The sequence below is a fragment of the Nothobranchius furzeri genome, chromosome 12 (genome assembly GCF_043380555.1).
Source record: "Nothobranchius furzeri strain GRZ-AD chromosome 12, NfurGRZ-RIMD1, whole genome shotgun sequence".
Taxonomy (NCBI): Eukaryota; Metazoa; Chordata; class Actinopteri; order Cyprinodontiformes; family Nothobranchiidae; genus Nothobranchius; species Nothobranchius furzeri.
In genome coordinates, this window is record NC_091752.1 from 14,073,548 (window position 1) to 14,087,343 (window position 13,796).

General features: G+C 44.2%; 2 protein-coding genes across 3 annotated transcripts in view; one reads left to right on the forward strand and one right to left on the reverse strand.

Annotated features, from left to right (window-relative positions):
* Positions 1-5,083, forward strand: part of marchf5 (membrane-associated ring finger (C3HC4) 5) — a 41,882-nt gene extending 36,799 nt beyond the window's left edge. The window contains exons 4-6 of the mRNA XM_070542310.1: positions 3,046-3,229; positions 4,137-4,303; positions 4,406-5,083. Coding sequence (XP_070398411.1) covers positions 3,046-3,229; positions 4,137-4,303; positions 4,406-4,522 — 468 coding nt within the window. The 3' untranslated portion in view covers positions 4,523-5,083. The remainder of the gene's footprint in view (positions 1-3,045; positions 3,230-4,136; positions 4,304-4,405) is intronic.
* A 42-nt stretch (positions 5,084-5,125) lies between these two features.
* Positions 5,126-13,796, reverse strand: part of ide (insulin-degrading enzyme) — a 91,486-nt gene continuing 82,815 nt past the window's right edge. For both annotated transcript variants that reach the window (XM_015944539.3, XM_015944540.3), the window contains exons 21-25: positions 7,853-8,125; positions 7,694-7,755; positions 7,458-7,530; positions 7,312-7,379; positions 5,126-5,982 (exon numbers count right to left, since the gene is read on the reverse strand). In XM_015944539.3, coding sequence (XP_015800025.3) covers positions 5,887-5,982; positions 7,312-7,379; positions 7,458-7,530; positions 7,694-7,755; positions 7,853-8,125 — 572 coding nt within the window. In that variant the 3' untranslated portion in view covers positions 5,126-5,886. The remainder of the gene's footprint in view (positions 5,983-7,311; positions 7,380-7,457; positions 7,531-7,693; positions 7,756-7,852; positions 8,126-13,796) is intronic.

Consider the following 13,796-nt stretch of genomic DNA (forward strand, 5'->3'; position numbering starts at 1 on the left):
TGAATTTAGGGTTGGGCATCGTTTGATTTTGAATGATTCCGATTCCTCGTTTCGATTCCGGTTCCTATCTATTCCGATTCTTTAAAGACAGGACATGTTTTACATGAGCCAGCTAACCACAGGTCCTACTTGATGAAATAATCTTAACTTCAACATGAATTTTAACTCTATGAACAACAACATCACCTTCATTTAGACAAAAACATGTTTTGGAGAAAAAAAGAAAAAGACTTGCAGCACAACCAGTGCGTTTGTTTCTGACCACAACCAAAGTCTGGCAGAAGCCTCTGGGATGAGAGGCTAAATGTCTCCAACACATCCAGAAACGTCCAGCTGTTTTCAGCTAAAGCTCTCAGGATGATCATGTCCAGGATGACTGAGAACTACACCTCCATGCTGCAGCAGCTTCAGTCAGAACAGAAAGTGAAACTTAAACGTAGCTGCTGTCAGTAACAATCTAACAGATTTTAAACATTAAAACTCAACAGAAACAGTTCAGAAAGGAAATTTCACAGCTTCGTGTATGATTTATCTCGTCTCGTCTCGTCTTCCTCCGCTTATCCGGGTCCGGGTCGCGGGGGCAGCATCCCAACTAGGGAGCTCCAGGCCGTCCTCTCCCCGGCCTTGTCCACCAGTTCCTCCGGCAGGACCCCAAGGCGTTCCCGGACCAGATTGGAGATGTAACTTCTCCAACGTGTCCTGGGTCGACCCGGGGGCCTTCTGCCGGCAGGACATGCCCGAAACACCTCCCCAGGGAGGCGTCCAGGAGGCATCCTGACCAGATGCCCAAACCACCTCAACTGGCTCCTTTCGATCCGGAGGAGCAGCGGTTCTACTCCGAGTCCCTCCCGAATGTCCGAGCTCCTCACCCTATCTCTAAGGCTGAGCCCGGCCACCCTACGGAGGAAACTCATTTCGGCCGCTTGTATCCGCGATCTCGTTCTTTCGGTCATTACCCAAAGCTCATGACCATAGGTGAGGATTGGGACGTAGATCGACCGGTAAATCGAGAGCCTGGCTTTCTGGCTCAGCTCCCTCTTCCCCACGACAGATCGGGTCAGCGTCCGCATCACTGCAGACGCCGAACCAATCCGCCTGTCGATCTCCCGATCCCTCCTACCCTCACTCGTGAACAAGACCCCGAGATACTTAAACTCCTCCTAAAACTAATGATTTATTAGTATTATAATTATTTATTGTGGCAGAAGCTGGTGTGGCCCACCACAGAGAAGCTGCTCTAGCATGATGACTTTAATGTACAGGTTATTCTGACACACACGTACGCACACACATGAGTGTTGGTGAGCGGCTGTGTCTGACTGCTGACGCTCCGTGTGCGTTTTTATTTCTGCAGTGAGACAAACTCACCTCACACCATTCAGAGTTTGTTCTTTAAAGCTTCTATTAAAGTTTCCTCTACGCTGCAAGAGTTAAAGTTGACATCACGGAGTAAAAGTTCGGCAGACACGTTTGTTTGGATTTGGCCGCTGCGCACCGGGTGGGGGAGACGGTGCTGCACACACCGCTGGTGTGCAGCTCTGAAAAGCCTTGATCACAATTTGCAGATCACGTTTATTTTTCACAGAGATTGGCCGCGGATTCCTCTTTCATCGGCATACTAGGAATCTAAACTAGGAATCGAAATAAATGTTTAGCAATTCTGGGAAAAATGAACAGTTGGAACCGGTTCCAATCGATGCTCGATGCCCAACCCTAAATTACGTGATGTTATAGACCTGCTTTGGGAAATAACTTTTGTCTGGGATTCTAAACTGTACACCCAGCTGTTCCACTCTGTGGTTCTGGTTAGGAATTGACCTTCCTGTCTCTTCACTCAACATCATCATCAGCGGAGCTACAACGTTAACTAACCAAACTATGCCCACCATTGAACTGTTGGGTCCCTAATTTAAATCCAGGGAAATAAGTTGTGACTTTATCAAGAAAAACCTTTTAAATCTTTTTATAAATGGCCTGTATTTGATATAAAAACATTTGATCTATCGATAGTTTAAAGGGACTTTACGGAGTTTTGAATTTTTATGCTCGCGATTGCCCCCTCAGGCCAAAAGCGTAACGGCAGCTTCAATAGTAGGCTCGTGTAAATAAATAAAAGATAGTAGGCGCATGCTGTACGTGCACACTCATTAACGAAAATAACAGCTGAGACAGTCCCTTGTGTGTGTGTGTGTGTGTAGCCCAGAGGACAGGAGAACGCGCAGCTAATTAATTAATTTGGTTCTGTACCTTTCTCTTCAGCACAGCCGACAAAGGTTTAAGATGGGTCAGTCCTCCTGCATGCTCAGATCATTCCCTTCCCTTACATGAAAAATTGTTCCAAAATGAAAGTTGAACCCACATCTTTTTTATCTGTGAATTCAATGCCATTTGGCGAGTCTCAAATAAAAATGTGGGTTACTGTAAAAAAATTATACCATTAATGTAAAAAAGAAACTCTAAATAAACTATGTTCACACCCAGAATCAAACCCGGGTCTCCTGCACGAGAGCCCAATGTCTAACTAGGTGAGCTAAAGCATCAATGACGTCTTTGGTATTTGAAACATTTATATCCTTGATGACAGCTAAAACAACGTTCAAAGAACAGCGACAAAGTCGCTGAGTTGGCACTACCTCACTCTCTGCTGCTAAAGCTACTGATAGCAAATGCTACGGGCTATGCCTGAGCGTGAACGCGCCTGAAGCAGCCTGCTTGACCCGAGTAGCTCTTTTTCTGTGATTTTACAGAAAAACAGGCAATCACAGTAAAAATGCCAGGGCTCATTCTACAGGACCAGGGCATTGCAGGAGCATGTATGAAGAAGAAATGTATTATTTCTATACATGTTTTGGCTGTCAAACTTCCATAATGCCCCTTTAAAGACAGTAAAATGCTTTATTTTTTTTACCGACTTGTAACTTCTCACTAAACTCATGTCCATGTAGATTTAAAACTTAGTATCCTGGAAATTTAGACTTTTTTGGTTCTCTGCAAATAAAGACATTTGGTGTGACTCCGCAGTAAAGCTGATGTGCTTCCATCCAGGTTGTGGGGCATAAGGAGGGCTTGGATGTGATGGAGCGGGCCGACCCGCTGTTCCTGCTCATTGGGCTGCCCACCATCCCTGTCATGTTGATCCTCGGAAAGATGATCCGCTGGGAGGACTACGTGCTGCGTCTGTGGAGGAAGTACTCAAACAAGCTGCAAATCCTCAGCAGCATCTTCCCAGGTGGAACCTCTAAAACTTGTTACTGGGGATTGGCGTTAGCAGCTTCTGCTTGGAAATGTCTTTGTTTACATGAATTGTTTTAATTTCAAAACTATTTTAATCGACTACCAGAGCAGGTGTCACCAACTCCAGTCTTCGAGGGCTACAATCCTACTGGTTTTCTGTGTTTCCTGCTCAACCACATCTGAATGGAGTCATTTAAAGTGAGAGTAAGGCATGGGTGGAACCCTAACATGCAGGATGGTAACCATCAAGGACCAGAGTTGGTAACCCTTGTACCAAAATCTCAGGACAGGAACGTGAGAAAATAAATCACATTTTCAGGAATCACTTAATTTGTGAAATGAAGGATAAAAAAGTAAATGGCCTGTATTTAATGCAGGCCTTCTAGAATCCTAGAACCCCCAAGGAGCTTTACAACACAACCATTCACACATTGGTGGCACTGATAGAAGTGAGGCTGTGGTAGCTGTCTCCCCAAACACCAGCAAGCAGGTGTGTGTGTGTGTGTCTAAATCAGATGGAGCGCGAGGTCATTTTCAAAAATGAGTCAGTTTTAAATTTTGTCTGAAACAATTGTTTTTTTTCGTTTCCTCCTAAAACATGGACCCCCCCCCCATTGCAGGAACTGTGCCAACTTGATGGCTGGTTGGTAGCTAAACTTAATAAAATAAGACCAAATTCAGACACTTTTTGACTAAATGGCATCAAGAAAATTTGTCCTTTTGTTTTCCAAATGTAAAACTTGTCATACATTCTGGAATTTCCAACCGTCTCCACTAGTTACCAACAGTTGGTTGAAGGACCAGAGCAGAAACGTTAATTCTGCACATTTTTCATCTGCAGACAGACTAATAACTCCGGCCTCTCCAGTATCAATAACTAACTACACACGTTTGAACTGCAGGCATCGGCTGTCCCGTTCCTCGGATCCCAGCAGAGCCCAGTCCCCTGGCTGACCATGTGTCAGCCACACGGATCCTGTGTGGCGCTTTGGTCTTCCCAACCATCGCCACCATTGTAGGGAAGCTCATGTTCAGCAGCGTCAACTCCAACCTGCAGAGGACTATCCTGGTGGGTTTAAACACACAGATTCTGATTCGATGTATACGTCTGAACACGTTTGTAGGTGCTCTGACAGTCTTCTCTCCCCCCGCCCCCAAAAAAACCCAACAGGGAGGCATTGCTTTTGTGGCCATCAAAGGAGCGTTTAAGGTTTACTTCAAACAGCAGCAGTACCTGAGACAAGCTCACCGCAAGATTCTTAACTTCCCCGAGCCCGAGGAAGCCTGAGGATGAAGCATAGTCACTCCTCACCGTGTGACGCCTCTCACTTTGCAGATTGATGCAGTCACTAAACTGCAGCTACAAACCTGTTTCCCATGAGGCAGTGCTGTGCCTGCTTCAATCCCATAATACTAAACATTCAGTATTTTAAAAGCAGGATTTGTGCAAACCCGGAGTTTTATGAGATGATTGTTTTGTGTTGTCTCCTTGATATGAGTGAAGGCTGATGTAGAAGGATGAAAATGAACTATTAATGAAACTCTAACGTTGATCGGCTGAGCTGGAGATCTGCAGTGTTTCGTTAAAGCTCAAGATTTAAAAGCCCTCTTGTTTAATTTCTGCGATGATTATAAGTTAAAGTTCTTTAAAATGACAGAATCATTCAGGTCAGAGCTGGATTTGTGTCACCACTGAGATAAACGAATGCTTTGTGATGAAATGCTTGTTTAATCTGAAGGATCCAACTTGTCACTGGTCTCTGCTTAGCCTGTAGAGAAGATGTGAACTTGCTCAACATGTTACTTTTGATCACTGACATATCTGTGAATAAATGTATTTTTCCAGACACCAAAGACTCTGAATTGCATTTCGAAGGCAGAGCAACCAAAATGTTTTCATTTGCTTGTTTTATTTAGAAACACACAGGAGACAAAGATCAAACTTAAAACATGAGCCCTCTCCACTGCCCCTTTAACCTAACCAGCCAATCACAATCATCTCACATTCAAAAGTAAGTACATTTGTACATGTAAAACCATTCTAGGTACATTACATGGTTAATCCTACACAGCCTTACCCGAGTTCCTGCTTAAACGCGTCTGTGAGTAAGACCAACTTCCATGGGTTATTGCTCTTCAACCATAAGATAATGTAGTCATTAAACCAAATTCAAGGAAGAACTTGTTTTTGGTCTGTAGTAAAACAGTTTAAAAATAGTAATCTACAAACTTAAAACACACTTTTTCTACAGCCAGAATTTAATTAAATTAATAATCCTAATTTACCAGTAAAATTGTTTAGAACAAACAGCATGGATTTACCCCTGAGGTGTTTTGAGTATTCTAGTGTAAAACACAATCGAGTGGTTTAAAAGCAGCTCGTTAATGGGGCCCAACATTTTACCAGCTGACAGGCAAAAACATAAACAAGCTTTAAACGATAATAAGGCTCCAGAAATGCATACACTACAAGTGCTTTATCTGCGACGAGGCATTTGAGTTACATGCTATTCAATTAAACTTCGACAGTGGCTTAGCTTGTCACAACAATCTCTGTAAAGCGGCATCAGCTGAAATCAAAGAGCTCCTGTGTGGACGGGTCTGACCCTTATTCAAGTTGTTTATTTCCTTTACAGCCAACGTGGCTCTGTCTCACAGCTTGGCAGACATGAAGTTGATGTGAGGTTTCACCAGAGGGAACAGAGGCAGGCTTCTCTTAAACTCAGTCATGTCATGGACCAACGAGGGCTGTAAAGAAAAGAGTGCGAGCTGCAGGTTAGATGCATCTGATTAGCGTCACACTACAATGAGACCAGTGGTAGGAGACCAAATGTTTTGAGATCAATCTACTCGATTGAGAGCTTTCTTTTAACTACTTATTTAAATTTTCTTTTATCTACATTTTTTATCTCATTGGCACTTTTTGTTCTCACAAATGTCTTCTTATTTTGTTTTTAATGTTTTTATGACTTGCTACTTTTATCTTTGTTACTTTTGTTGTCCAGTGCCTTGGGCCCCCTTTGAGGGTGATGGAAAGCGCTACTTAAATAATCTGCACTTGTATAGTCCTCTCAGAGTAAGGACTCCAAAGCGCTTTACACTACAGTGTATCATTAATCCATTCACACACACATTCACATGATGAGCTATGATGTAGCCACAGCTGCCCTGGGGCGCACTGACAGAGGCGAGGCTGCCGAGCACAGGCGCCACCGGTCCCTCCGACCACCACCAGCAGGCAAGGTGGGTTAAGTGTCTTGCCCAAGGACACAGTGGCAGAATTCTCTGTCCGGAGCCGGGATCAAACCTGCAACCTTCCGATTACTGGACAACCCGCTCAACCTGTTGAGCTACTGCTGCCCTTACCATCAACCCTCCACCACCATGCTGATATCATTTGGTTTTCTACAAACATGCAAAGTGAGTTTCTACAAATATGATTGTTGTTGAACATCAACTTTATATAGAACGATCCTGATGTAAATGTGGTTCTGGATTTACTAGGATCACTATCTTTTATAGGTTTGAATGGTTGTTAAAATGCTGATTGCATATTGCAGGAACAAAATGTTGAAGTACTAAGGTTTAAAATGTAACAGTTGTTGTCTTTATGAAATGTTTTTTTATATGTGTATTATGGAAATGACCCCAGGAAGAGAAGCTACCGGAGCATGCTGCAGAAGCTAATGGGGATCAAATAAATAAACAAACTGGTGTAAACCCCAACGTACAGGCACCGAGATGGGGGGCAACAGTATGCCCACCGCTGCTTGGAGCCTCTCAGTGGGAGGAACTCCTGAGTGGTAGAAGGTCCAACCCCTCTTGAGGAAACTGGTTTGGGAACCAGAGCCATGCGTTGATGTATTTTATTAAACAAATGAGTTTTATAATTCATTTGAGTTTATATTTAACTCATTTTAAGACCAGATGGACCCAGATGATTCCACTCGTCTTAATTCGTATTAAAACCATTTATTTAATAAAAAACTTTTATGATGACACAGGTGGAAGTGTAAGACCTGAGTGCAGATAACCGACGTGAGCAGTTTGAGGAAGCTTAAACAGCGTCTCAAGTACCTGTGGCAGGGAAGGAGCAGGAGTCAGGTTGATATCGTTCTGAGCAGGAAACTCGCCAACTACAGGACCTGTTGCACAGATCATCAGGGACAAGTCACCTTCAGCATACCAACTGAGGCATACTCATTGAAGTATTAAATACTCACAGGAGTCCATCTCTCTGGACAGGACGTGCACAGACACCTTGTGTCTCTTTGGAGCCTCGACAGTCAACCGCTCCTGGGAAAAAGACCAGTTAAGGATTACATTTGGGGTTTTTTGTTAGTTTTTCTTAATACAGAACATGAGCTAACATTTTTAGAGATTTAATAAAACTTAAAACTATGGTTTTAGGATCATTTTAGGATTGCTCACCATCATGGGACAAAATTCTGATACTTACTTTGTAGAAGTGCGTTACGTTGTCTTTTGTCAATGTTTTCAGATGTGCTACTTCAATGTTATCTACAAAAAAAAACACAAAAAAAAAAAACAAAGCTAACAAGTGTCAACAAAGACCAAGCAATTATGAAAACAGTCAGCAGGATGATCTCAGCCTTACCTCGGTCAAAGTTATACTGCTGAGAGATGATCTCTCCCCAGTACTTGGCACACTCAGCAGAAAGTTTCTTGGGTTTATCCAGGCGGCGGATGGCCAGGGCTTGAATGTGTTTCTGAAAGCTCTCTTCATTCATGTCCCCCAGAGTCTTCTCCATGGTGAGGAGGAAGGCCTCCACACGGCTCTCCAGGTAGTGAGGCGCCTTCTCTGACTGGATGATGAAGCGTAGACCTTGCACCCCATTGGCCCGCCGAGGCCCACTAAACACAATGTAACCTTGGGAAATTTGAGGGGAGAAGTATGTAAGTTGAGTGTAGAAATAGCTTGTATCGACATATAGTGTGGAATGTCACCTCTCTGGTGAGGATTGAGCCTGAGTTGGTGTGTAAGGTTAATAGGTTCCAACTAAATATAATTGGACTGCTTGATGCATGGCTCAGGAACCAGATTCCTCGAGTGAGGTTGGACTTTCTACCACTCTAGAGTTGCTCCCAATGAAATTCACTGAGCAGGGGTGGGCATACTTGTTGCCCCCATCCTGGTGCCTGTATGTTGGGGTTTACGGGGGGTTTTATGGGGGAGGCTTCCTGGCTTACCGGAAAATTAATGAGCTGTTGAGGAACATTGGCCTGCTCCCAGAGCTCAGAGATGGTTTGCACCGCACTGTGAATTCACAGACTCATAATTGTCGAGATGAATCGTAAGCTTGGAACTTTGGTCGAGATTCATACATTGGCACAAAAGATGGATGCCATCAAGAATAGAGTGGACGAATCAGCACAGATTGGAATAGATTAATGTCCATTATTGGGATTTTTAGAGGTTGAGGACCAAGGAACTTTAACACAGAGAGGAAATTATCTCTGTCAGACCCCAAAACAATTTCAAATCAGAATTTGGCGCCCTTGAGCCTGCAAGGCTCCAACGAAAACACCTCCCTCAGAAGATATGTGGGATGTGCCGTCGCTATGGCAACTCAACTCTGTCTCCTATCCAAGCCTGGACGGGACTGCGGGAAGTCCGCCGAATCGTTCCAGGGTCACTGCAACCCTCCAACCCTCAATGTTCCTCCCCCTATCCACACTGAGGTGATGTGCGCTGCTTGTAGTGGCTGCAGGAACCGAAGTGTGGATAGTCCCAAACCCACCACCCCACCTAGTAGACACTTATGTTGTGTGATGTCTGAAGTCTGTTGCATATCTGTCTGAGGTGTTTTTTTTTTTGCAGAGCATAGCTGCCCCCCCGGTGGAGGGTAACTCTGAAGTGCCTTTTTTCCCCCTCCACCGGAACCAATCCTCATGTAACCCTCTGACCTCTATTAATGTGGCACGACTCAGGGTTGCGAATGACCACAGTCACCAATTCTTGTCATGTGTCTTGCCTATGTATGTGTCTGATTTCTGAATTGTGTGTACTGAAACTCTAATTTCCCTCTGGGATTAATAAAGTATCTTTGAAATGAATTGAATTTACCCTGGAGAACTGAGGGTATTAACTTGTTATATCAAACACATACTGATTTGTGACATAAATAGATCATTGTAAGAACAATATTCATTTTAAATTAATTGATTTAAGCACAGATTATTCAAACATTTGATTTAAACATCTTGTTCATTCATCACATATGATTATTTAAACTTATAAGTTGTAAAGTCATGTAGGAGCTTCGAGTAGATGGTGAGGAATCAGCAGTCTGGCTTTTATGCAGAGAGTGCAGGACCTTGGGTGAGAATGTCTGTCTGGATGTTTTGTCTTCTTGTATGTAAACACGCGCTGAGTAGAACATTCTGGATTTGGAGGCCAAATAGAAAGTGGATTTCTAAGATTACTAAGAAATCACAATGTAACCATAGAAACACTACTTGTTTGTGTGTGTGTGTGTGTGTGTGTGTGTGTGTGTGTGTGTGTGTGTGTGTGTGTGTGTGTGTGTGTGTGTGTGTGTGTGTGTGTTGGCTCTGTCTTCTCCATCCCCAGTGAGTCGTGGTGGATGGCTGCTTATACTGAACCAGGATTCTCTGGAGGTTTCTTCCTGTTAAAAGGGAGTTTTCCTCTCCACTGTCGCTGCATGCTTGCTTAGTATGAGGATTGCTGTAAAGACTCTGACACTAGTCAGTGACTTGATGCAATTTGCTGGGTTCCTTATATAGGAAACATTTTTCTGATTGACTTAATGAACTGACCTGTATTGAAATGTTTATTATGTGAAGTGCCTTGAGATGACTCTTGTCGTGATGTGGCACTTTATAAATAAACTTGAATTGAATTGAACTGGATGTTGGTCAAAATGTTGGTGATAATTGATCCTTTTGGTACATTACACTGAGATGTTAAAAGAAAACTTCTCAGTGGCAAGGCACCGGGAGTGGGTCCTGTGGGGGGTTGGAGTTGGTGGGTACTTCGGGAGTATGGGGTACCAGGCCCTCTGATATGGGCTGTTAGGTCTCTGTATGACTGGTGTCAGAACTTGGTCCACATTGCCGGCAGTAAAGCCTAATTCATGCTTCTCCGTCTGCGTCAGTGCGTAGACACGCAATGCCATTATCCGTCCTTGCGTAGGGCCCAGGCAGGCACGCAAGTACGTACGGAGTCAAGCCCACTTTTTTTAAACATCCGTCGAACGAGACGGAGAACACAAAGCTTGTGATTGGTCAGGGCACTGCTGTCGTCTACACCGCCGCCACTGCGCCATCAAAAACATAAAGAGAGTCGAGAATAACTAACGGCAGACACGGAGAAGCTTGAAGAATACCTCGCGAAAAAACTAACGATATGAACGTTTAATTCCCCCGTGACTGGAGGAGTGAAAAGATGCGCAGCAAGCGTTTTATTTGTGGACGGAAATGAAACGTGGGTTTAGAGGTGGCGAGCGCATGAAGAGGTGGAGGAGAATGAGAGACAAATGTGTCCATGTTAAAAAGTGTCTAATGGGCCATTCCCATCTGTACCAGGTCGGCCCGGGCCAGGTAGCCCCAGTCGGCCCCAGCCTGGCCCGGTTGATTCCACACATCCTTGTCTTAAGCCCATGTGGGCTGATTCTACCCACCAATCAGAGGCTTGCTCTAATGGAAGGTGTGAATTTGCTGTCAGCAGTGGGTGTGTTGGCCCTGATCGGCCTGAAGCAGACCCCCTCGAGAAGAGGGCTGAGAATGAGTCTTGGTTGGCCCAGAAAAATACCAGGCCACCCAGATATGTAAACAACCTACGCTACCCGGCCTAAGCCGACCCGTTACAGATGGGAATGGCCCATTATACACAAAAAACACAATATAAACACACTATCTTGGACCGGATACATGACAGGATCCCACAGAACAGCGCTACGCCCTCTGCTGTCCTGCTGGGGAATTCCTTTGCAAAACTCCCCAGGAGAGGGAGAAGTATGAGAGCAAAACACTTCCGTCAATCCGTGCGTGTCTGTCCCTTGCGGAGCTGACGGAGAAGCATGAATCAGGCTTAAGTCAAGCTCATTTCCATTGAGTTGGACTCCACCAAGGCTGCCCTTTGTCAGCTATTCTGTTCACAACTTTTATGGACAAGAATTTTAGGTGCGGCCAAAGTGCTCAGGGGATCCGTTTGGGTGGCCTACAGATCAGGTCTCTGCATTTTGCAGATGGTGTGGTCCTGTTGGCTTCATCAGACAATGATCTCCAGCATTCGCTGGAGCAGTTCGCAGCCGAGTGTTAAGCGGCTGGGATGACAATCATTTCCTCTAAATCTGAGACCATGGTCTTGACCTGGAAAAGGGTAGAATGCCTTCTCCAGGTCAGGGATAAGGTCCTGCCTCATGTGGAGGAGTTTATATATCTCGGGGTCAAGTTAAAAAGTGAGGGAAAAATAGAGCTTAAGATTGAAAGTACTGCAGGCGTTGTACTGGTCTGTTGTGATGAACAGATAGATGAGCCAGAAGGCACAGGTTTCGATTTACTGGTCGATCTACGTTTCAATCCTCATCTATGGCAAGCTTTGGGTAGTGACCGAAACGAAGAGATTGTGAATACAAGCGGTCGAAATGAGTTTTCTCCACAGGGTGGCTGGGCTCTCCCTTTGAGATGGGTTGAGAAGCTGAAGTGGCCGAAAATGTCAAGAGGTCATCTAAAAAAAAGTATAGAGCTGAATTGTGAATCTTTGGGTTAAAACCTGATGGGAAGGTTAGTGAGCTGTTTTTTTCCCATTAGCTCCAAAGGAATTTCCTGTTTCGGCCAACGTGGAGATGTGCTTCCAATAAAGTCTGATGCTTATCTGACATGTTAACAGTAAACTGATGTGAACCAGAATGTTCCTGTGTTCCAGTCAAAGGTTCCAGGACCAGTTCCAGGAAACCGTGCTTATCTGAGTTCGGGGATACACACAGATGTTTCCTGCCCGTGTATGGGTTGCTGGGTCAACACTGTTGCGTATGCAAGCGCAGCGCAGGCTCGTAGCAAGAAGGGTATAAATGAAGCATTCCACGCTTGGTCTTGGTCTTTGTCTAAACGGCTGTTCCGTATGTTATGAGCAGATTAATTAAAGACCCACGCTGTCGGATGGTGAAGCCCATCTCCGACTCTTATGTAAAACCACAAAACCCTCTACAAAGCTTGGTCATCTGAGACGGGCTTGGAGTAGACGTTCAAGGCCAACGGAGTTCTATTTATCCATCCTGCTTGTGTGGAGAGACGAGCCAAACCCCTACCTCCCTTGTGTAATCAGGAAACATCTACGGATACCCAGAGTGGCCAAATTACCTCAAACATACTGTAAGGGTTTGAATAGTAACCTATCGGGTTAACGTTTTATTTTGAAGGCGACCTCAACGGGTGAGAAATGTTGTTCCGCTTTTTTCCGCTCTGGTTTGCTATGCTAGTAAATACTCTGTTACGAGCGATTCTGTTGAAAAAGTTAAGAGTTTGTAAGGCGTGGGTTACGGCGACAGTAGCCCGAAAATAATACTCATAAAAGAGCAACCAGAGACTCTTGAGTCATTACAGTATAATTGCTGATATGAGTCAATACTGTTAGATTCCAGCCCTGTTTGCCCTAATAGCTAATAACTCCACGGTGCATGACCCGTGACCTTCATTAGATGCAATTACATCATCATAAATTTTGCTTAACATGATAGATTTTTTTCTCTGAACAAGAAATAAATGATATGGCCACCTCTAGATGACATTTAAATAATTTTTCATCAATTATAAATATATAAATAAAAAGTGCCTGTGGGACATTTGATACACCTCTAGCTCTCAAGTGTGTGTGTGTGTGTGTGTTAACAGACATCTGTACCAGTGTTTCTAAAGCTCAGACTGGTAGAGAATATGCACTACGGTTCAAGTTTGACAAGAATCAATACATTTTTATGCATTTAATCTACTGATGTATGCATATAATTTCTCAAGACAGCTTGAAGTGAGTTAACTTGTAAATAATTTACAGGAGGAAAAATATTGAGATAATTGATCCTTTTGGTACGTTACATTGAGATGGTAAAAAAAAAACTTCTCAGTGGCAAGGCACCGGGAGGGGGTCCTGTGGGGTGTGGTGGGTGGGGTTAGGGTTAGAACGTGAACAAAACAAAGGAGATGATTTTAGACTTCAGAAGAAACAGGGTAGAGTCAAACACTGTTTCCATCATGGGAGAAGAAGTGGAGGTGGTTAAGGAATATAAGTACCTTGGAGTTCACCTGGACAACAGACTGGACTGGAGAGAGAACAGCGAAGCCGTTTACAAGAAGGGAAACAGCAGACTGCACTTCTTGAGGACACTTAGGTCCTTCAATGTCTGTAGCAAGATGCTGCACATCTTCTACAAGTCTGTTGTTGAGAGTGTAATCTCTTCAGCCATCGTCTGTTGGGGTAGCAGCATCAGAAGCAGCGACCTGAAAAGGCTCAATAGCCTAATAAAAAAGGCTGCTTCTGTTCTGGGGACGACTGTGGAACTGCTGGAGGAGATAATGCAAAGAAA